Source organism: Argopecten irradians, chromosome 1, assembly GCF_041381155.1.
Source record: "Argopecten irradians isolate NY chromosome 1, Ai_NY, whole genome shotgun sequence".
Taxonomy (NCBI): Eukaryota; Metazoa; Mollusca; class Bivalvia; order Pectinida; family Pectinidae; genus Argopecten; species Argopecten irradians.
Genome location: NC_091134.1, coordinates 23,627,150 through 23,650,424, shown reverse-complemented (window position 1 = coordinate 23,650,424; position 23,275 = coordinate 23,627,150). Strand labels below are relative to the sequence as shown.

Genomic DNA, 23,275 nt, shown 5'->3' with positions numbered 1-23,275 from the left:
TAGGATAAGTTATAAAAAGGCAAGAATTCCACTATCATAAGGAGACACAACACGAATATACCGTAGCATCCTAAACAAACGCAACATATTTAAAAAAAACGAATTAGGGTAAAAGCCCCTACTCTGTTATTATGAATATCATGATACCAGTTAGTCACCAGATATGTGTTATTTCTTTATGACGTGTAAAATCTATTTGATGAATGGTAGATTAAACGTGCAAATAAATTGTTATTATATAAGTTTTATGATGAATCATTACAATGAATAACGACATTGCTACCGGCCATATTTATTAACAGTAAGTTTGATGACAAAAAATGCACGAGTAATGTGAATTGCCCCGTTCTGTTTCCTCAAGGAATTTATTCTAATATACTTTCCCCAAGTGTCATTCCAATCGTCTCTGAGATATGAATGGTTTATCAGAGATAAATACTTTGAAATACAGATAGATCTCGCGATTTTTAAAGGTATGGTTATGATTTTAATACCAAGTCTTTGTTGATGCGTTCAATGATATATACAGGTCCACCTTTGCTTGCGTTAAATTATTTAGATGATGAATTTAGTTTATGCAATTACTGTGCACCCACTCCTCTCAGACATATTAATAATGTATTCCCGCAGGTGATAGAGAATGCTTATGTTATAATATTACAAATAGAAATCTGAAACGTTAAATATGAAAGTGTATTGCAGGTTTTATCACAATCTAAACACGATCTTACGTTTTACTAATACCGTAAACACATATATTTAAAGATGCTCCGCCGCCGACAAATGGTATTGTTTCACTATCAAAAACAGGAGCAGACGATTTAGTATTTTTCTTCAGTTACAAAAGTTACTTACTTTACACTATTACCACCATTGAAAAGTTTGAGCTTCTAATTTTACTTAAAGTTAAATATACGAAAAATAATTAATTGCATCCCGAAAAAATTCCGTGGTACTATATCTTATATGGAATGAAGTAATGATTGCGCATGCACCAAAGGCGAAATAAATTATTTTATGTTATTTTTTGTGTTAATTAGACATATAGATACACGATTAAACACCAATTATTGTTCAAGTGATGAATATCATTTATGCTCTGTCGGCGGTGGAGCATCTTTAAGACTTTCGAAGAATAAATGCTAATTGGTTCATTTTAGTATTTTTTTTAACATTTAATAAAGTGGAAATATGTAGTATAAAATTGATCATTTACCAATAACCTGTCTCGTAATTGCTAAATGCATGGTTCAATTATATTAAAGCAATGAAAATAAAAATATGAGGCACGGCTAATCGTTGTAATATGTACTATATGTGATATCACAAATAGAAATATGCTGACAGAACTTCTATCCTTGTTGATAAATCCTGTAATGTAGGATTAGCCTACCATACATCGGCTATCAGCATTAGATAAATTATAGACTAAATAGTTATTTAAGATGACAGGGTCTCGTGGCGAAACATGAGTAATGTTTTGAATCATGTGTCAATATTCCACCATCTGAACCCTTTAGATTCTTGCAATTCCGGAAACAACTAATAACATTTATGAACGTAACGAGCCGAGGATATAGAAAATCACATTAATGCTTTTTCGCCATGGTATTCATGCACATAGATCAGATTAGAAGAAGCATGCGCGAATGTTGATACTGTATAATAGTGACTTATATCATTATTGATTGTACCAACATGACCTCTCTAGTCATGTACTGACCACTGCAGCTAAACCGGTCTCCACGTCTGCGATGTACTGAGTGGTGACAGTTGTTATTTCGGAGACTGGCATATTCTTGTTGCTTATCTTGAGTTTTTCTTGTCCTGCTCTCTATATAAGGAATGACGAAATGATCCTTAATTGCCCCGTTATTTCAAAAAATAAAACAAATGTTTAAAACTACAAAAACGCGATTTAGGAAAATGAAACTAATATTTATCTACTAAACTGTTTCAATTTGAAGATTTATTTCTTTGAATTGTCAAAAATATTGTTGAAAAAATTACAAATATACCGGGTAAACATCAACTAAATATGTGAAGGCTGGTAAACATCCGCCTGCGATGATCAGTAGGTCCAAGTTCAGCATGCACGCGAATCACGAGATTATTTGCATATGACGTTTTACAACTTCCAGTTCATAACGCGAATATTTTCTACGTGTGCATGCTGTCTTGCTCTTGGTATGACAGACAAACCGGAAGCGCAGATGTTTCTGTTCGGTGGGGTAGACATCCCTCTATCTGGCAGCGCATGTAAATTTGAACATTTGTGAATTCCCTTCCATCCAGGGATCGATCTATGTAAGGTAGAAAATGATTTTTCCCACTTACTAGAGGTGTTTGCTAAATTTTAGATATCACGACTAAATCACTGCTACCGGAAATGTTTGATTCATCGTAATCAATCACGATCACTCACGGAAACGCGCGAAATTGCAAGGTTTCCGGTAATAAAACTCTTGTCAAAGTCGTCGCTGTGTCAGCTCTAACCGTAAAATAACCAATCTGCCTCCAAACCAATGTGTCACGTAGGGGATTAAGAATGTAAATTTTTAAATTGAGATCCCAGACGACTTCACAATTATTTTCCTCTTTTTGTGGTTATTAGCAGACTATTAGATCTCTTAATGTGAATTTGATGACACTGAAAATGGCTAAACCTAGCTTTGTAATATCCCAGCCAAGAATCAAGTAGGTAATCAACATTACGGGATTTGTAACTTTAAGACCTATTTGTCAAGCCAGTGTATATATACACAGGATTTTTTAGTTGCAGTGGCAGCAAAAGTAGAAATAAAAACCGCAGATTAAGGCTGAGTATTCCTTTGCAGAGACGCAAAGGAATAAAACTTAATAGTTCCTGTCGTGTTACTCTAATATCACCGGGTATGTACGATTAGCCCCGGTGTAATATGGTTTTGATATACTTCTGGTACTTTGAGGAGACAATGTGATCCGAACAGGTTATAAAATCGCAATGTTGTATGTTTATGTAGTTAAATGGGGAACATTTACATATATCCAAATTTTGAGTAGAAATGACAATGGGATATTGCAATGTTTTCCACCAGTATGTTGAAAGAAAGTGGTATTATTGAGAAACATAGCGAAAGCTGGTCAAGAAGAGCTTCAGGAGGCAATGCCAAAATCCATCGGCTTTGAGATACCAAAACGATGTCATTTTAAAGAGGTAATTTTGTGACATCACAGATGACGAAAGGTGGCGTTAATCGTACTTCACCCATAGCTTTTTAGCATCTCGAAACCCCCGTATAGCTTACTGCAACAAATAAAATGAAAAAAGGCTTTGCCAACATTCTGTCGTTTATTTCTTAAGGTACTTTTAAGCTAGTATACTGTTGAATATGCTTTGATTACCCACCACGAAGATCCCGACTGTTTGAGCACCATCTTTATAGGCTATTCCTTAGCGTCTTATCCTGTCTTTTATGTAAGGATTTAATATCATTTCCACTCTAGTCGATGTACCGGCTGTAATAGCTGCTAACTTTATTTATTTGTATATATGGCATCAAGAGCATTTGAAGTGTGCACAAGGTAACGTACATACAACAAATGCAAACATTTCATGTTTATTATATGAGCTGAGTGAACTTCAAAAACACAACAAAGGCTGGATGAGAAAGGAAAGTAAATAACAAATATAACAGAACTCTGGTAATCAGGACGGGAACGGCCGTTTCCGCGCGACAAATTACATTATACGAAAATAGTTACTGAAAACGTCATAGAGACATCACTAAATACATATGTAATGACAGTAGCGCAGATCTACAGGACAGTGACATTTGCAAAAAAAAAAAGTTTATTGGTATTAACATAGACTTCACTTCCTAGTTTGCTATAGAATGACACCAGATAAGCAGCACGTACATATTGCAATCTGAAATCAAGTGAGCAATAGCAAAAAATATAGAGTATATAAGATTTAAATTATTAATAGAGATTTGTTATAAAGTAACCTTTTAAAAAGTTTGGTTAAATCCCCGTTGTCAGCAATGTAGCGTACTGACGTCATGTGAATTGACGTTCTATCAACTCGCCTGACTAGTTAATACGTGTTTACGCAATGTTCTTAGACAACAAAATGATATACTTAAAATAAATATGCACTTTAAATAAAACCAAGAATGTGTAACATGCTCGATATATAAATGAAACAAATATCCATGAATAAGCTCTCTGATTATTTTCTTGTTATGGTCATCTGCGAAAATGCCACCTTGCACTTTCGGTAGAATTTCTTATTTTCAAACGTGTATGTATGGCGAAATGTCTTCTTAAATAGAGAAATAATTAAATAGTTTTGTGACAATGTCGAAGAGTAATTTACGTTTAAAGAAGGATATACTGCATTTTCACCATACAAAATGAGTGGGTGATTGTATTGTCATTCTCATTTTGACGTAATCAGGAATTTGTTGTGGATGTTCCTTCTAACCGTTATTCGTTGACATGTGTAGGGGTACACGTAGTCATATGGCGGTGATCTAGTGTAACGGTAAAGTCTATTAATTTCCGACAGTTCTTTGAAGTTAATGAATTCCTCACAGCAACAGGGTCGGCTGTATCATTTTAGATCAATGGTCTACATAAATGCTGGGAACTTATTGAAATTGATAAGGTGATTCTAATCAGAAATTTCTGTCATAAACTCCTACGTCGTGAACTGTTCATACATATAATTTGGTGTTTGAGAAATTTAATTCTGAGATTTGAATGGATTGTTTTATATATCTTGAAAACATACAGAATCAGCTAAATTGACTTTTTTTTTTAAATTTCTGCTTCACAGTACTTCCTTTAAAATACCCAACGTTACTTCGAAATATGCATATCTATTATTTACAAAAGTATGGATTGCTTTGCCATTTCATTTTAAATGCAAATAAATCTAGATTGCATCAATATGAAAAACATTATTTTCACAAACGTCTTAAAAGTTATCTTTTGCATATTCGATTTGAAATCTTAGGTTGTCAATGTTACAGTGAAATAATTCTTTTATTTTTCTCCATTTTCAGAACGTTACAGGATACTTAAATTATAGATTACAACAAACTTAAATGTTCATAGCCATAACACACATTGTAAATGTATTGTGGCAATGATATTTTTTAAGAATTGAGTTTATTTGGATTGAGTGCACCAAGAAGTCGGTAGTTTTCCAAATCTAGAGTTTCCGACCTTACTACAAGATTGGCCACCACTCACTAGAATATTGAAAACATCAATGGATTTTGGTTTCGCAATTTAAGTTCCAAACAAGGGGGAGGTAATCTGCTATAGAAATCTTTTCAACAAGTTATGGTATGTTGGTCAGTTTATCTTACAACACAAGGCCTTAGATTGTGTATTACTATGTAAGGTAAACAGGTGCTGGTGTGTCTCTTTCTAAATGTACCAGCCATCAGTCGTGGCGTATTCTACCATTAACAATGAAATAGAATTCAACGAACATAATTTGGAGTAGAAACGCATTAGTTATCCTGACTAACTATATTCGGTTACGGAGTTGTAGGGTTTCCTAAGCTCAGATGGCGATTGGTTTCCGTTATGACAATTTTAACCTGGCGATATCGCGCGTATTTTGAAAATTCATTGCAATAGAATTGACAATTCTACACTTTAATGCGTAAAAACCAAGGTGTCGATTTTAATGAAAAGGCGAAAAAGTTAAAAAGTTGCGTATCCTCTTGGGTCGTTTTATAATGCTAAAGTTGGCCAATCCAACCCTGTTTCATAAAATGTGGTGTTTTGATGTTACGTGTTAGGATCCAATTTGATGAGAAAGTGTTTATATATGTGTAATTTTACAGCATTGTGGATCCATTATAGCGGATATACATCCGCGACTACATCACTTAGGGACTATTATAATTCGTGCAATGAGACTCTTTCCCTCTCCATATTACACAATGGATATTAATGCGCGCCGGCTGGGTAGTTTAATCGGTAAAACGTGTTCTGGTTAGCGATTCCATATTACTTTCCATAATTAACGTGTTTTATAGCGAACAGATTTAATGGATGTGGGTCATTTCTCATAGAATTATTATATATCTCTAATAAAAAAACGACAGATTGTAGTTATTTTCAGATAACAGGTAATAGAATATCGCATTAATGACTCTTACGGGATGCAGCGAATCGTGCAAGGTCGCTATGTGGGACTCAATCAGTAGAGGACACCTTTTTATATCTAGATCTTCTGTTTGGGATCATATGATGTATTATTTGAAAACACATGATTAAGAATCCTTTGATATTTCAGATTTTGAAAAATGGTAGAGTTCTTCTACATTTGATCATCTCAAGACAATATTGTTATCTTCTATCCCTGTAGTATTCATCCGATCTGGGTCCGATATTTGGAAGTCGGACAAATAGATCGAGTTATGAAAAGAACTTGCAATCAAGTTAGATGTGATTCCATTTCAACATGTAGAATATGTATTTGTACATGTATCAGTTATGTAATTACGTGAATAATTCAGATTGACAGTATTATATGAAATTTAAGATTGCTGCCATGTGGATTTCAGAAATAGTAGGCAGTGATTCTGATGTAAGAGATAACAGCCGTGGTAGTAATAATTACCATATTGGAACTGTATTGGTGGAACAGGTGGTTTGGTTGTTTTATTAGTGATGACAATATGTGTCGTTTTATATAGACATCCTGATTTATTTGATTTACTTCCCTTTGTTTCACTTCGTCCCGTAAAACGAATGGAAATTACTCCATTATATAACAATGTGATTGTGGCGGTGACCGTTGTAGTACTACTGATGTTGCTGGTAGTGGAGTTGGTTGTGGCGGTGATGGTTGGTGCCAGGTTAAGGCGGTGATGGTTGGTGGATGGTTGAGGCGGTGATGGTTGGGTATGGTTGTGGCGGTGATGGTTGGTGGCTAGTTGAGGCGGTGATGGTTGGTGGCTGGTTGAAGCGGTGATGGGTATACGTCATAACCGAGTTCGTAGCTATCTTTTGTGTAACTACATCGAATGTTTGTGGTAGCTCTTAGAAACCTAATACTTTGTGACAATGGCTTAATATCACTCTTACTTTAATACGGAAGTGCTTTCATCCATCTTAGTTCATATGACGTTATTGTAGTTCAATGAATGCATCCTTTAGTCAAGTCCCATATGTGACCTATATATAAAGTACATGATGCTTTAAGTGTGTAGATAACATGTTGGGTATCTAAGAATCACCCTAAGAGATAGCAATATAATACTCACAGGTTTAGATTATATCAAGTATATACACTTTATACGGTTAGCGAAATTAGCCGGTGCACTGTAATGTTTTATGAATTTATTGATCAGTAAATGATGTGCTAGACTCTAATATTACACATTTAAGCGCAAAATAAGCCATATATGACGCAATGAAATTTTTGTTCGTATAGATTAAACTGTTATAAACCTGGTCTAATAATGGGTTTGCGTGACAACACATATCTAATTTTGTAGTACATTGATTCACTGGCTGCTAAACAATTGTGTGAAATTATAACATTTGGATATTTCGTATTTTCTCATTTCAACGGTTAATTTTAATGCACATTTCAAACTTCTTTTTTTCAAAATTGTGTCACACTACGCTGTAAGTCTTTAATGTAGTTCGTAACTTGCTTTATATATAATGTGTCTTCGTATGTTATGTATTAAAATTGCATCCAATCAAAATTGAAGAAAAGAATCATCTATACACAAAGTAATACACGATTTTACACAATCTAAAATTGAGGAACAGGCGCATGCTTTACATACCGAATCAGGGGAACTGTGCAATCGATCCTTATTTTGTTCAATGGCAAACGTGTTAAAATCTTCTTTTTTTTCCTTTTTTCCTTTTTTTTTTTTTTTTTTTTTTTTGCAAATTAAAGAGGAAAAGTATCTACTACATGTAGTAACTGATAGTGAAACAAGCAAAAATAAAAATTCAAAACGCAAATGAAATAGTTTTGAAAATCAGATAAGGATTTTAAAATGTTTAATAAACACTAGGCAGACAATCTTCTAATATTTTCTTTGGATGCATTTTTTAAGGCAGGTAGTCTTGTAAACTTGCTTCGGGATATACATGATTTAGTACGAGCGGACTTGTAATACTTACTTTTTGATATGCATGATATTAGGCTCCAGTCAGGAGATGGTCAGTATACTGGCTCAATTTTTTGTCATTACTTACTTTGATATCTAATACCCATTTCTTCATGCTTAGGTGTCCTAGTCATTTAACAATATTCTTCTCGGTTGTATATTCACAGGAACAAATTTTGAATGAGCTTCGCGGTTGGACGCCATCGCCCGTTGACACAGACTTCTCCTCAGGCCGTAGTGATGACCCTCTGGACAGATTAGGGGGTCCATACATCCACAAAGGCACGCGCGAGGCAAAGGACGAGGATAACAATACATATGAGTTACCAGACATTGTAGAAGATGTGGCTTTTCCGTCGGAGGATAGCAAAGATGATGAGGTAACAGACGTTGCTTTAAACACACCAGAGGAAAATCTTTTTATTTTAAAGCGAGTTCTTCAAGCAATTAAGGGCAGTGATGAGATTCCAAGTAAAAGGTCCCTAGATAGATTGGGTGGCGCTTTTATCCATAGCTACAAACGCGGATTGGACCCTCTCGGTGGAGCTTATCTCCATGGTTACAAAAGATCTCTTGACCCATTAGGGGGTATGTGGATACATGGTTACAAAAAACGTGGATTTGACACGCTAGGTGGCGCATACATACATGGATACAAACGTGCTATGGACGGTGACGAAGATATTGATTCAAAACGTGCCCTTGACCGACTTGGAGGCGCCTACCTTCATGGGTTCAAACGTGCTGATGACGATGTTGAGGCAAAGCGCGCTCTTGACAGGCTAGGCGGAGCATATTTACACGGATTCAAACGCGCAATGGATGTTGATGATGATAACGATGGTATCGACTCAAAACGAGCCCTCGACAAATTAGGAGGGGCGTATTTACACGGATTCAAACGAGCAATGGATAGTGAAGATGCTGATTCAAAACGTGCCCTTGACCGATTAGGAGGTGCGTATTTGCATGGCTTCAAGCGCGACGACGGTGATTTAAAACGTTCACTTGATCGTCTAGGTGGGGCATATTTACATGGATTCAAGCGCTCCATGGATGATGATACAAGCGAGGACAAAAGAGCTCTTGATCGTCTAGGTGGGGCATATTTACATGGATTCAAGCGCTCCATGGATGATGACGCAAACGAGGACAAACGATCTCTTGATCGACTTGGAGGCGCTTATTTGCATGGATTCAAAAGAGCTTTAGATCCTCTCGGAGGGGCTTGGCTTCATAATTCTAAACGCGCTCTGGATCCCTTGGGTGGCGCATATTTACACGGCTATAAAAGGGCATTGGACCCATTAGGTGGAGCCTATCTCCATGGTTACAAAAGAGCCCTTGATCCCCTTGGAGGTGCATATCTTCATCAATACAAACGAGGTCTTGATCGATTAGGAGGAGCATATCTGCACCAATACAAGCGTTCAGTTGACGCAGTCTCAAAATCCAACAATGAAAACGAGAGTGCGTGAAAATGATCCGATATTCATATGAAATCATGGAAAGTATGGAAATTGATTTTCATCGTCCACGAAAAAATTATGATAAATGATGTTATGGAAATAAATTTATTTTTTGACGACTATCTTTCAGGACTGTGTTAAATCTGTAAGAGAGGTAAAACATAGTAAAATGTTAACGACGAATCAAATAATTTAATATGTTGCAGACTAAAATGATACAAACATTTAATAACAGACGTAAGGGATATGCATTCATTAATATCGCAACTTCAATGTTTTTGATTTTGTTTATAAAAATATTCAAATATCCAATATTCTGTTTTTTATTATATACCCCGTAGCTGATTAACATTTATCTTTACCTAGATGCTGCTATGTTTAAGATCAGAATGATATGTGTAATTATTTATACGAAAGCTACTAGAAGAACCTCCGCATTTAAAACCTCCAACAACCAAGGACCAAATGTAACATACACTAGACCATTTAGTGTGAAAATATTATCGGACGCACAATGTCTTGGAAATATTTGAAAATTACGATTTATGAACCAGAAAAACTCTTGTATTCAATATACATAATACTATATCAAATGTAAGACATGTCCAGCAAATGATGGCTTACTTAGACACTATATATCCATGTATTACATAAAACGGAATAGTCTAAAATGTTACATACTAAAAGATAACAAGGTAAGGCTATCCCAAGCTATTAAAAAAGTATATAGCCACGTTATGTTACAAGATTTAAAATTTACAAAAAGTGACTTCACCTCTTCCACATTGCATAAAGTTGACTTGATAGTAGATTTAGAGGAGAATTATCAATGAGTTTTTTTTTAATTAGTTGAGATTATCCATAAATTAAAATCAACATAATACTTAGCATCAACTAAAAGAGCCCACCGTAAATCATTATAAAACTCACATTGTGTTAAAAAAAGTGGATTTCGTTCTCAACCTCGTTTGATAAACAAAGTTTACAAAGCCTATCGTTTACTGGCACTATCGGCCTGGTATGCCGACCCTTTCCGATTTCCAAAGAAAGTGATCCACATCTTAAATTACATAATAGGCCCTCCTTTCTCTATATTTAACACATTTTACATAGTCACTTGTTGTTGGCTCATATTTAAATGTTCTATAAAGTCGTAGCTTATTACCATTAACATTTCCTTTGTCGTTCCACAATTTATTTTGCCAACTATCGGTATCCGTGTTATATAATCTTTTTTAATTTCAACCATCTTCCACGGAACCGAATTCAATGTGGTAAATAATCCATTAAGTTATTCTACACTATTGAATCATATACACGTGAATCCCAAAAATTACGAAGACATCTGGACCATTTATCGCTTTTACTGATCGTTCTATCACTATCAATATTTGTAATTTTCAAATAAAGTCTTAAGACTTCAACTGACTGTTTAGTGGTAGAGGATGTCCAGGAAATGTCACCTCTAGTGACGAATCGAAGTTACTGGAGTGTTGAGATACACATGGTCACGTGACGTGCAATATATTGCATATTGACTCGGTGTTTCTATTTTTAGAAACACCAGAGTTAATATTCCTTTGCGAACTTCATTGAACAAACGCTGCATTCTTCAGGGACTAATTCTTTGACTAATATTTTTTCTTGTAATTAATATACACATTAGAGATTGTTTAAGACATTTGTAAAAGTAACGACATATCTAATGTAAAAATTAAGGACCTTTGTTTCGGTTCATATGATGTTATATCGCCCTTGTATAATTGAAACCGATGACCTCGGGCTACGCCCTATGTCATTATTTATTCTACGTAGGTAATATGTAATAACAACATATTGACTAAATGTCAAAAATTGATATATTTTTTGTAAAATGCTTTGAATACAAGAATTAGGGTTATGCTAACGATATTCCTTAACCATTTCCTGAAAATAATGAAATAAACACATGAAGTGAATATTATTCTTAATGTAAGATAAGTCATAGAATATACATTATTCTTGAGTACTTTTGAATCAAGACTGTTGGTATAAAACCTAAATAAATCAAGGTCAAAGTAACTATTATTAAAGTATAACTTTAAATGTAAGTGAGTATTGTAAAACTGAAAAAAATAACAGCAGGTAACAAAAAGAAACTGCAATTTGGTATTTTAGACCGAGTTTCAATGGTAACTGAAAAAAAATTGAAACTCCGTAACAGCAAAACACACAAATAGGGCCGTTGGCTGATATATACAGTTTCATGGAACTGCATTGAACGGTTTTTGAGTTATGGTCTGGAAAGAAAAGGAACAATAATTTGATATTTTTGACTATGTTTCCATGGTGACGGTAAAAATATCCTAAAAAATGGCAGGTCCGCAATAGCAAAATGCACAACTGAGGCACTTGTCTGATATATACATAAATATTTAAGGTGTTTTGAATGGATTTGAGTTATAGCCCGGAAAAGAACCTCGGACGAACGGACGGACGCACACAATTTAATATCCCCGCAGACGCGTTTCGCGGGGGATAATTATCAATTTTAACATAAAACATGAAAATGTATTTGGAATCCATTCAGGCATAAATATATTGTCCACTGTTCTTATTAATAATAATGGTCACGTGGGATTCGATGTATAGCATATTGTCTCTGTTTTCATTTTACAAACAAGGACAATAATCCTTTTGCGACATCGCAGGGTTGATATTAACACGCGCATGTCTTGTTGAAGAAAAAACATTTATAATATTATAATGAAGGACCTTTGATTTGGTCCATATGGTGTGGTAATTCGCGGTGTCTAAAACAATATTTATTTTACCAGGGCGGTATAACACCATACGAACCTCAACAAAGCCAATAGTTTATAAATAACTACAATTCAATATTCATCACGCCATTCTGCTAGATGGATGTCCTTGCAATTATATCATCGATATACCGAAATATTCCAAAATCATTGCGCACACGTCACAATCGAATATCAGGGGTGTCAGTCATTAAATTATATCAGTTGCTAATAGAAGGTAAAGTATACTCAACCAACCAGTTAAAGAAACAGAACTCTATGACCTAATTACACGTAACAAAATACGGTCATAATAACGGGTTGGTTTGGTTTGATTAGTTTAATGTCCTATTAACAGCTAGGGTCATTTTAGGACGTGTCGGGGTTATAGGTAGAGTTAAGCCGGAAGAAACAACCAAACGTCGCATATGAGAATTCGCTACCCAGGTGGAGGAATTCTGTTGGTTTTTTTTTTTTTTTTTTAATTATTATTATTATTAATAATCGTCCTATTAACAGCTATGGTCATGTAAGGATGGCCCCCATTTATGTGGTGTGTTGCGTGTATGTTGTGCGAGGTGCGTGTTTTGGAAGACTGTGGTATGTTCGTGTTGTGTCTTCTTGTATAGTGGACCTGTTGCCCTTTTCATAGTGCTATATCACTGAAGCATGCCGCCGAAGACACCAAGCAACACACCACACCCGGTCACATTATACTGACAACGGGCGAACCAGTCGTTCCATTCCCTGTATGCTTAGCATTAAAGCATTAAATGCAATTTAAAAAGTATTTAATTGAGATTAAAAAATAAGCACACTTGTATTTCAAGAATCGTTGATGAAACAACACCCTGTCGAGGGCAGAAGCAGAAACTACCAATTTTATAGACTTTGGTGTGTCTCGGCCAGGGAACCCAGAGCCTTCCTCATAGGGGCGAACGCTCAACTCGAGGCCAAAAGTGAGGCGGTGCCAAGGGTAGCATAAGGAATGGTAAAGTCAGTTACGAAGAAAGAGATCCATCCTAAATTTATTCGCCTTTTATGATCATGCAGTATGGGCAGCATGTACAATTCTAACGCCCTACCTGCAGGGCATGTGATAATATATTGAGACAACTTTTAAAAGTAACCGCTTGACCACCGCGGCATGATAGCGAGTAATCAATTCAACTTCGAAAAAATAACCTTTAATGTGCAAAAAAGTGCACGCTGATAATGAATAAGGAAAGAAATCCTAGAAATGAGAAGTGTATCCATTGACTGTTTAAACAGTAGTCCAAGATAAAAATATTCAAATCCACGTCACCTAATAACATTCTCCACACGATGAAAAGATTCCTTAAATATAACAAGCATACATAGAACATTAAAAGTGTATGTCCCATAGCTGTATACTGGTGAATCAAAAATGTTTAAGTATGCTATGCACCACCAAATGTTACCATTATTTTGAGAATTACAATACTTACAATGCATAGGGTTTAATGCATAGGGTTTCAATAGATTACTGAAAAAAGAATGATATGTCAAAGTTTTCACCTAGTTATGGGACATATAAATTTTGATATACTTAAAGGTAAAACAATTAACAAGATGCAAATTGCAATTTAATTTCTTGGAAAAATGGAGAAGCGTACAAGGCATGATGTTTAAGTTGACACTTTTGTCAAGAAAACAAGCATGAAACAGCATTAAACATTGTTAAAGGAAGACTAAGCCTAATATTATATATATATATATAAGAATCAAATTTCATTCCTAACGGTGATAATGAAAGGCGACTAAATTTGGAGTCATACCTATCTTCTTTCTCACTATCTTCATCCTAACATCGTTGTTGAAACCGACTCATTTCTGGCCTTGAGCTGACAATCAAACAATTTAATCAACCTTTAATTAAACGTTCCTTATAAAGGCAATAAGACCAATGGCTTGCCTGCAGTTAGTATAACACGACCGAGTCTGGTCTTTTGCAGAATGCTTCAGCAAAACAACAAGGACAGGTTTCCACTTCACACAATCATATCACATATTTCTAAACACTTGGGCGTTTCTCAACTGCATCACATCGCATGCAGGTAATACCGAAATTAAATGAACTTACATGTTAATTGGACATTAACCTAAATATAACAATCACAAATGGTGCTGAAAAGGATCCAGTCTGGCGTCATATCTGAGAGGGCAGTTATTATTTGAAACCTTCAGAAAAAGTCTTAACTGTGAAATGGTTTCAAAAGGTTCGCCTCTAGGATCATGCTATCAGCTATCGGCATTGTTAGTAGAATTATAGATAATGCCAAACATTTTAAAATAAGTAAAAACAATTGGGAGAATACATCAACTAGAAATATTGAAGACATAAATAACGTTGACTCCATATGGAATCTGCAAAGTAACGAAGCGGGAAATGACAGGACAACCATGAATTACATTTAAATTCGATCTTCTTAATAATTGTATGTTGGGAAAATAAATCGACATTTGTCAGTGTTTAGGATGAAAGGCATGGATATCTCTCAGTCAACACTAAATTGCGTATTGAAACAGCGTAACATACTATATTACAATTCCAGAGCAATTCAAAAAATATTATTTATTAAGATAACAAGAAAGGTACAGTTCACAATATAAAATGATCCGGCAACCATAAACGAGAACATTTTCTATCAGATGGGGAATCTCTGATATTGACATACTTGAAATGAATAATTAACAAATAAATGAATAATAAATGATTGTATCGCGGCATCTGGCAAATATTTGAAAGAATAAGTTCATACACATAGTTAATGTTATTTTAGTGCAGTCAATTTTCAGCGCAAATGTGAAAAACTGTAATTTGTTGTTAATTAGCGCGGATATAACTAACGTAATTTGGTTGTCCAATACCCATTTACAAAGAGAACCGTGTCAAAAGTATTCGGTCACAGTGGTGGCGTAAAACGTTTTTACGCCGTGTTAGCATTGAACGCTTCATGTTTGATTTGCCTCTGTCCAGTTGGCATTCATGTTGGCTATGAATACCAACGGAAAGACGTTCAATGTTTATATTTACATTTGGTTACAATTTAATGTTGAAATACCACGGGATTTTGCATCTATAATAAATTAATCATTCGTTATCGTCAATGATGGAACTATGCATTTCTAATTATTGATATGCCTCTAGATATGATAATCGGCAACCACTATTTAAACCTCATTTGAATATTCAATTAGCGGATTTCGAGTTACAAAAATGACGTTGGTAAAACATATTTGTTTACGTCCTTGGATGTCGAATACCTTGTATTGGTATGTGGTCCGAACTCTTACACGGACACGACACCGTTGATATTTGGTGCTTACGTAAATAGATATTTGTGTGAACATAGCATGAACCTTGTCTGCTATCAAATTATTCCCCTTCTTTCTTCAAAAAGGTTCCTATTAGAAGAAGTAGTATTTTAGTTGGTTTTATTAGGTTTGATAATCAAAGACACTATTTCTTTATATTGTTCGTTATATCATCTTTAAGTACAACACAATACAACCCGAGTCTGTTACCTGATACATTTTCTTCGACATCAACTATAAATTTGGCGCATTTTGTAAGTATTAAAATTACAAGTAAATGTTTTGGCATATTATATAAACGCTGTATACTTACATCCAGATTAAAATACATGTCCTGTAACATGTTATATTCCTGATAAAGATATATAAAATGTAAATCACAAAATTATGTCTAAAGGTTTATTTAATATGGCATAACTAGTATTTAGTGATAGTTTATCATTTTAAGTACAGAAGTTTAAATTTTTTTACGTGTTTTAGGCGGTTATCAGCTTCATATCTCTATTGAAGTAACGTTTAATGCTGTATTGTAAACCTTTGTTGTTTCAAGTGAATGCTTTGTTTGTTTGTTTGTTTGATTGATTTATTAACGTTCTATTAACAGCTATGGTCATGTAAGGACGGCCTCCCATGTATGCGGTGTGTTGCGTGTATGTTGTGCGAGGTGAGTGTACTGGGAGACTGCGGTATGTTCGTGTTGTGTCTTCTTGTATAGTGGAACTGTTGCCCTTTGTATAGTGCTATATCAAGTGAATGCCCTCTTACTAGCGAATGCGTCATGTTACTCGATACTGGGTGAAGCCGTTTTAGATCAAATATACCTGAAAATCAAAGTTTAGGGTAGGGTATTGGCTTTTGCTAGAGTTCAACATTTACGAATGCGAACGACCGATTTTTCATAACTCCCCTGAAAATTACCCGCAATGGGATATAGCAAAACCCAAATCAGGCATTTTCTATGATTTTGTAAAGCAAAGTCCAAATAACCCACACCGACGGATTACCCGCGGCTTTCACGTCGATGTAGTCCTTGAAAGTACAGTAAACATATATATGTAGCATGTAGTAATAATTGTACACGAGTCCATGTTATGGTTATTTCATTTCGAAGGGGATATAGGTTGATGTAAAATTATCAATAGCATAGTTTTGTGATATATATAGCTGAGTGATTTTAAGCATAGCCAAGGAGTTGCTTATACTTCAGCTATTTCCAGTGTATTTGAAATATCTTAACGTGTAGCCACATATTTTTCAAATCTGGTAAAGGTTTCCACAGTTAGCCCGCGTAAGGCATCTTCTGATCTGTTTCCTCAGTTAGCCCGCGTAAGGCATCTTTTGATCCAAAATAATCGTATAACCGGCGGACGGCTTATAAAAGTCTGTTTGTTTGATTGATTTATTAACGTCCTATTAACAGCTATGGTCATGTAAGGACGGCCTCCCATGTATGCGGTGTGTTGCGTGTATGTTGTGCGAGGTGAGTGTACTGGGAGACTGCGGTATGTTCGTGTTGTGTCTTCTTGTATAGTGGAACTGTTGCCCTTTTTATAGTGCTATATCACTGAAGCATGCCGCCGAAGACACCAAGCAACACACCCCACCCGGTCACATTATACTGACAACGGGCGAACCAGTCGTCCCACTCCCTGTATGCTGAACGCTAAGCAGGAGCAGAAATTACCACTTTTATAGACTTTGGTGTGTCTCGGCCAGGGGACAGAACCCAGAGCCTTCCTCACAGGGGCGAACGCTCAACTCAAGGCCAAAAGTAAGGCGGTGCCAAGGGAGGCATTAGGAAAGATAAAGTCAGTTAGGAAGAAGAGAAAAGATAAGATCCTAAATGTAGTCGCCTTTTACGATCATGCAATAGGGGCAGCAGGTACAATTCTTACGCCCTACCTGCAGGGATAAAGGCAATTATGGTATACATTATGCTTTCGTTTGTTCGAACTGGACCCGATTGATTTGTTTGTTTGATCAATTAACGTCCTATAAAAAGTCACGGTCATCTAAGGACGACCTCCTATGTATACGGTGTGTTTTGTGTATGAAGTGCGTGGCGCGCGTTTTGGGAGACCGCGTGCGGTATATTCGTGCTTTGTCTTCTTGTATAGCGAAAACTCTTGCCCTTTTTATAGTGTTATATATCACTGATGCATGCCGCCGAAGACACCAAGCAACACACTCCATCCGGTCACATTATACTTACAACGGGCGAAATAGTTGTCCCACTCCCTTCATGCTGAGCATTATAGCTGACAATGCAAGTTAAACAGTATTTAATTCAGATTAAAAAATAAACACACTTGTATTTCAAGAATCGTTGATGAAACAACCCCTTGTCGAGGTCAGCCATTTTTGATTTGTATCCTGTGCTCTAACTGACCTCTAAGTGCGTGAATCGACACACGTGCGCTCAGTTTAAACACTTCCATACACACCTAGCAGTTGTCCACTGTGTTTCACCTACTACACGTAAACAAAGAACTTACCTGTAAAGGTATATGGGGCTTGTTTTGGCAACAAAATACGTCAACTCCTCTAAGCTATCATTAACATGTTTGTCATAATAAAATTTCTAATCAAGTGAATAGAAATCAAAATGATAAACCGTCCACATATCTCCACGTATGTTATCTTAAGGTTCATGTAATGGCTTTAACCAGTGATATTTTGCAAGCCTAAAACGCATTACTGTGCTGCAATTGAACAGAACTAATTTCATTAATTGTTGGTATATACCCTGGCTAACTGTCAGTCTTACTGTTGATAAGTAATTTGTGAAGCTGCTGTAAATTTCAGTAAAATAAGAGAAAAATGTATATTTCTGGAGAAGACATAGAACTCGTGTGAATTGCATTGATGGCACCAAATAAACATGCTATCGTGTTCAGTAGTGACTATGCCAGGTACTCCAACAGTTTGTTTGGCAAAATCGGACCAGCGAATAGCGCAGGAGCCTATTGTTGTAAATGCAAATGGCTGCTTTAAATGGCGGATCACAAATATAGCATATAAGAAGACATTTTAATTGATACAAGTGCTCTTATATACACTATAAGGTACTCTGAACATGACAAGAAGAATATTTACGAAAAAAATAGTTAAAATGTGGACTTTGAGGCTCTTTCCGGAAATTTGCATTTTTCGCCCCAAACAGATTGTTTGAACTATTTTTTTCGTGAAGAGTCTTCTTGTTATGTTCAGAGTACCTTATGGTGTATATAAAAACATTTGTATCAATTGAGATGGCTTCTTATATGCGATATTTTCGATCCGCCATTTATAGCAGCCATTTGCATTTACTACACTAGGCTCCTGCGCTATTTGCTGGTCCGATTTTGCCAAACAAACTGTTGGAGTACCTGGCATATTCACAACTGAACACGATGGCATGATTATTTGGTTCCATCAATGCAATTCACACGAGTTCTATGTCTTCTCCAGAAATATACATTTTTCTCATATTTTACTGTATTTTACACGCAGCATCACAAATTACATATCAACAGTAAGACTGACAGTTAGCCAGGGTATATACCAACAATTAATGAAATTAGTTCTGTTCAATTGCAGCACAGTAATGAGTTTTAGGCTTGCAAAATATCACTGTTTAAAGCCATTACATGAACCTTAACCGATGTACTTGACTGGCCATGTGCACGTGACTACCTGTCCCGAAAAAGCCACAACTACCAAGAACAAGCACGTGTCGGTTTATGTGTATATTAGCTCGTTTTGGATATATTTTGGGATTTAGCTGACAACACATTCATGTATTGTTGCAATAAAAAAAACCTTTTAAGGTGATTGCAGTGTTTATTTTCAATTTGAAATTGTTATTTGCAATATCGGGGCTGTGTGACGCACGTTTGTCAAGTCCCGTGCTTTATATCGGGAATTGGCCAGTGAAGGAAACTAAGCAGAGCAAAAAGAAAAATGGCTGCCACTTCCTTGGATACGACACTGTCATAACTGGAGAATGTCTCAGAAACAATTTTTTCAAAAAGTATTTCATTTTTTTTTTTTTTTTAATTTCAAATGCATGTTTTTTAACTTGCATTGTTAGATTAAAGCAGGAGCAGAACCCAGGGCCTTCCTGGGGCGAACACTAAACCGAAGGCCACAAGTGGGGCGTTGTCAAGGGAGGCGTTAAAAAGAAAAAAATAGTCGCCTTTTACGATCATGTAATAAGGGCAGCAGATACAATTCTAACGTCCCAGACTGATTGAACTTCAACTAGCAAATAAGTCTCATTTCGGTAAAGAAGGAACAGAAGTTACCACTTTTCTAGACTATGACGTGTTCATTAAGGACCAAAAGCCTTCTTAACTTAGGCGAACTGTCCTGATATCGCCAGTAGGCTTAAGTACGTTGAGAGGTACAGATATGTGTAATAACCTAATTATTACGGTGTAGGTAATTACTAAATAGCACTGTATACACTTATTACACTGGGTGTTATTGGATCACAAGAACATTAAAGTGAACAGTCGGGCAAGGATGGCTAAAGTCGGTAAAAATGGTGTGAATGTATCCAGTATAATTTCTTATGAAATGGAAAAATAAAAATCTCTCGTCAAAATCTGTCTGCGTACGAAGAAATTAATTTAAAGTATGGGAATTCTAAAACGTCCTCCCGGCACACTATGTCCGTGGTTACATTTCCACACAGCCTCGCTTTCAATGCTTTCAACTTTTCTTTACTTTAATGGTCAGAACTGGGAAACTAAGCAGAACTTGACAGTCGTATTAATATGTCAGAACTTTGGAAGGCCAATGAACGCATTTAGACTGGTTTTCTTTGCCCGACTATTCACTTTAAACGATCACATTAGCCATTGAAAAAAAAATGAAAAATAATAAAAACAAATGACATGACGCATTAAAACATAGCGTAGTAAACAAACCTATATTTTTAATTCATAGTTTTATTTATCTGTAACCATTGTTCGGAGTAACAGTTCTGTCAAGTTTTCAACATATTTGTTTTAATTCCTAACCACAGTATTGCTAACATGTGTATTACAGCCAAAGAGACGTAACTCTTGTCTCCTGGAAGATTATCTGCGACTTCATATGTACAGTGGCATTTTACGCCATACATTATGGTGCAATACAAATATAACGTGTATTTCATGTTCTCGAAAAGTCCGAGTAAAATACCTGGTAAATTAAATACATTAGGAAAGCTCAATAGGAAGTATGTTATATTTAAGAAGAAGATAGTTTTATACATAATGTTTAACATAAAAGTATACATGTAATCAAAATATCGAAATAATGTTTATTCTTTATTTAGAATAAATTTCTTTTCAGCCATTTACTTAAACAAAATAAACAATAAACATTCAGCATTTATTCATAAAACGATATTTTTTCTCTGATGATATTTCAATTCTGGTAATCTATGGACTTTAAAGTTGTATTTCTGGTAAATTTCACTGTAACGATATGTCGTTTTAACATTTGATATTTGAACATGGACATGTAACTTGATGATTTAGCTCCCCAAAAGCATATGTCGGCCTATAAGAGAGCCGAAATCTAGGGATAATATATTCCTGGTTTTGAATAAAACACCTCCAATCTCCGCCAAATTCAGTACCTTCGAGTTTTGTCGGAATTCCGAATCGTATCACGTGACTGGCGTCAACACGTCCTACACGTGGAGATCCAGGTAACTAGCGTAAGCCCACATGTGTTTGTTTACGTTTTCCTTCTGACTAATATAAGCAAATCGTGCTGGTTTATGTCCACAGAGCGATTATTTGAAACATCTCATTCACACATTGCCGTAATTCAATAGTGTGTATCAAAAATCGTAATGTTTTAGCATTAATTTCTTTGTACATCCAGTCTGCTGAGGTCGACCACGTGTTTTGTTTACGAAAAATTGTTGACATTTCTCTTGGTTTCACAACTCTCGTATTACTTCGAGATTGTCGCGACGATGTTCGGAAGAGTTCGGAAAGATTCGGTATCTGTCGAGCCTATTTTTTACGTGTACACGTTAAAAAGATTTTTTTACTTTTGTAATTAAAATACTTCCATTGCTGCAACTTTATAAAAAGTGGTAAAATTAGAAAGTTTAAACCTCGGAAAAATGTGTATAGCACCTATACAGTTTTTACTATGACAAAAAGAGCGAAAGTGATAGACCATACAACTTTAACAGAATATCTCAGAGGTATCCGTAAAATAATGGTTTATGTCAAACAATAGAAAAGGGTATTTTTTCTGCTAATATTAAATGCACATGGCAAAACGCCAAATAAAGTTTTGTTTAGCAGAAATACGCTTCAATAATTGTCAAATATATTATAGCCACTGTCATGTTATGCTATTTGTCATGAAATGAATATGCGGAATTCATGCATGACCATGGTGACCCTACAAGTTTAATTTGAGGAAGTCAAACCTCTTTAGTAATCTTTTGAGTAAGATACAAATTCCCAAGATGTTTCCTTCTCGTGTACATAATACAACTGACAATTTATAGGTAAAAATAAAACCCTACTATTGAAATTGCAGAGCTATACGTTTGCAAGAGTTGTCGTTCTTCCAACACATTTTCGAAGTGCAATATGTTAACAAGTCGTTTATGTCTATTTATCGCCCATTTGGACACCAAATATTACATATTTAACGCATTTAAAGTTATCTTTATTGTTATTTCCACCTTCATAAACTGTCATAAAAGATACAACATGTGAATATGGATGCTTATCTATGATGGTTCAGATCCATAAAGGCACCAATATGCTATTAACATAGAGGTTAATGTCGCATGAAATAAAACACGTTTTGAAAGAACAGCTGTAGTCGACGCTACATTCAAAACTTTCGGGTAATATAGGAAAACCGAGTTGCATCACGTGACCGACATCGGCGATACCCGTATAAATAGGAACTTCCCGAGTCGTATCAAGTCGCTAACATCGGCAATACCCGTACATATCGAAACAGTTCGGAGACTTCCGAGCTATTTAAAACGTGAACACGTTAAAAATCAATATTTAAATTTATTCTGTTTATAACTTTGTGAATACGAATTTTACAAAAGTCGGTAAATATTGAAAGTCCAAAACTTGGAAAGGCGGAGAAAAATATGTAGAACACTTTAAATACTGTTTCTATGTCATAAATACAGCATGTCACAGACCATACAACTTTAAAACAAAGATAGGTTATTTAATATCAACGATGAGAGTTTTAAGTCAATGGTCTTATTGTTACACCATACAGGAGTGTAACTGAAACCGCTTGTCTGTTTTTACGTGAGTAAAATTGGTTTCATACCCATCGTTCACATTAAATATTGCTGCGCAAGTATTTCATCTTCGACGGAATGCTCAAATATTAAAGCAGACTATCTTTCCAAAAAAAAATAAACCTCATTGTTGCCAAGAAAAAAATAATGCATTAGTAAATTCGGCTGTGCATAACTCAACTTCAACAGTTATTTAATTATTTTATGTGAAAATTTGATCAAACTATCGAAATCTGATTTCAATAACTTTTTTCTTCATACAAAATGGTA

The 23,275-nt window shown here is 35.4% G+C and overlaps 1 protein-coding gene across 1 annotated transcript in view; it reads left to right on the top strand.

Moving 5' to 3' along the window:
* The window catches only part of LOC138321484 (feeding circuit activating peptides-like), a 36,651-nt gene extending 26,734 nt beyond the window's left edge, over positions 1-9,917 (top strand). The window contains exon 2 of the mRNA XM_069265213.1: positions 8,309-9,917. Within this exon, the coding sequence (XP_069121314.1) occupies positions 8,309-9,619 (1,311 nt within the window). The 3' untranslated portion in view covers positions 9,620-9,917. The remainder of the gene's footprint in view (positions 1-8,308) is intronic.
* The last annotated feature ends 13,358 nt before the right edge of the window (positions 9,918-23,275 follow it).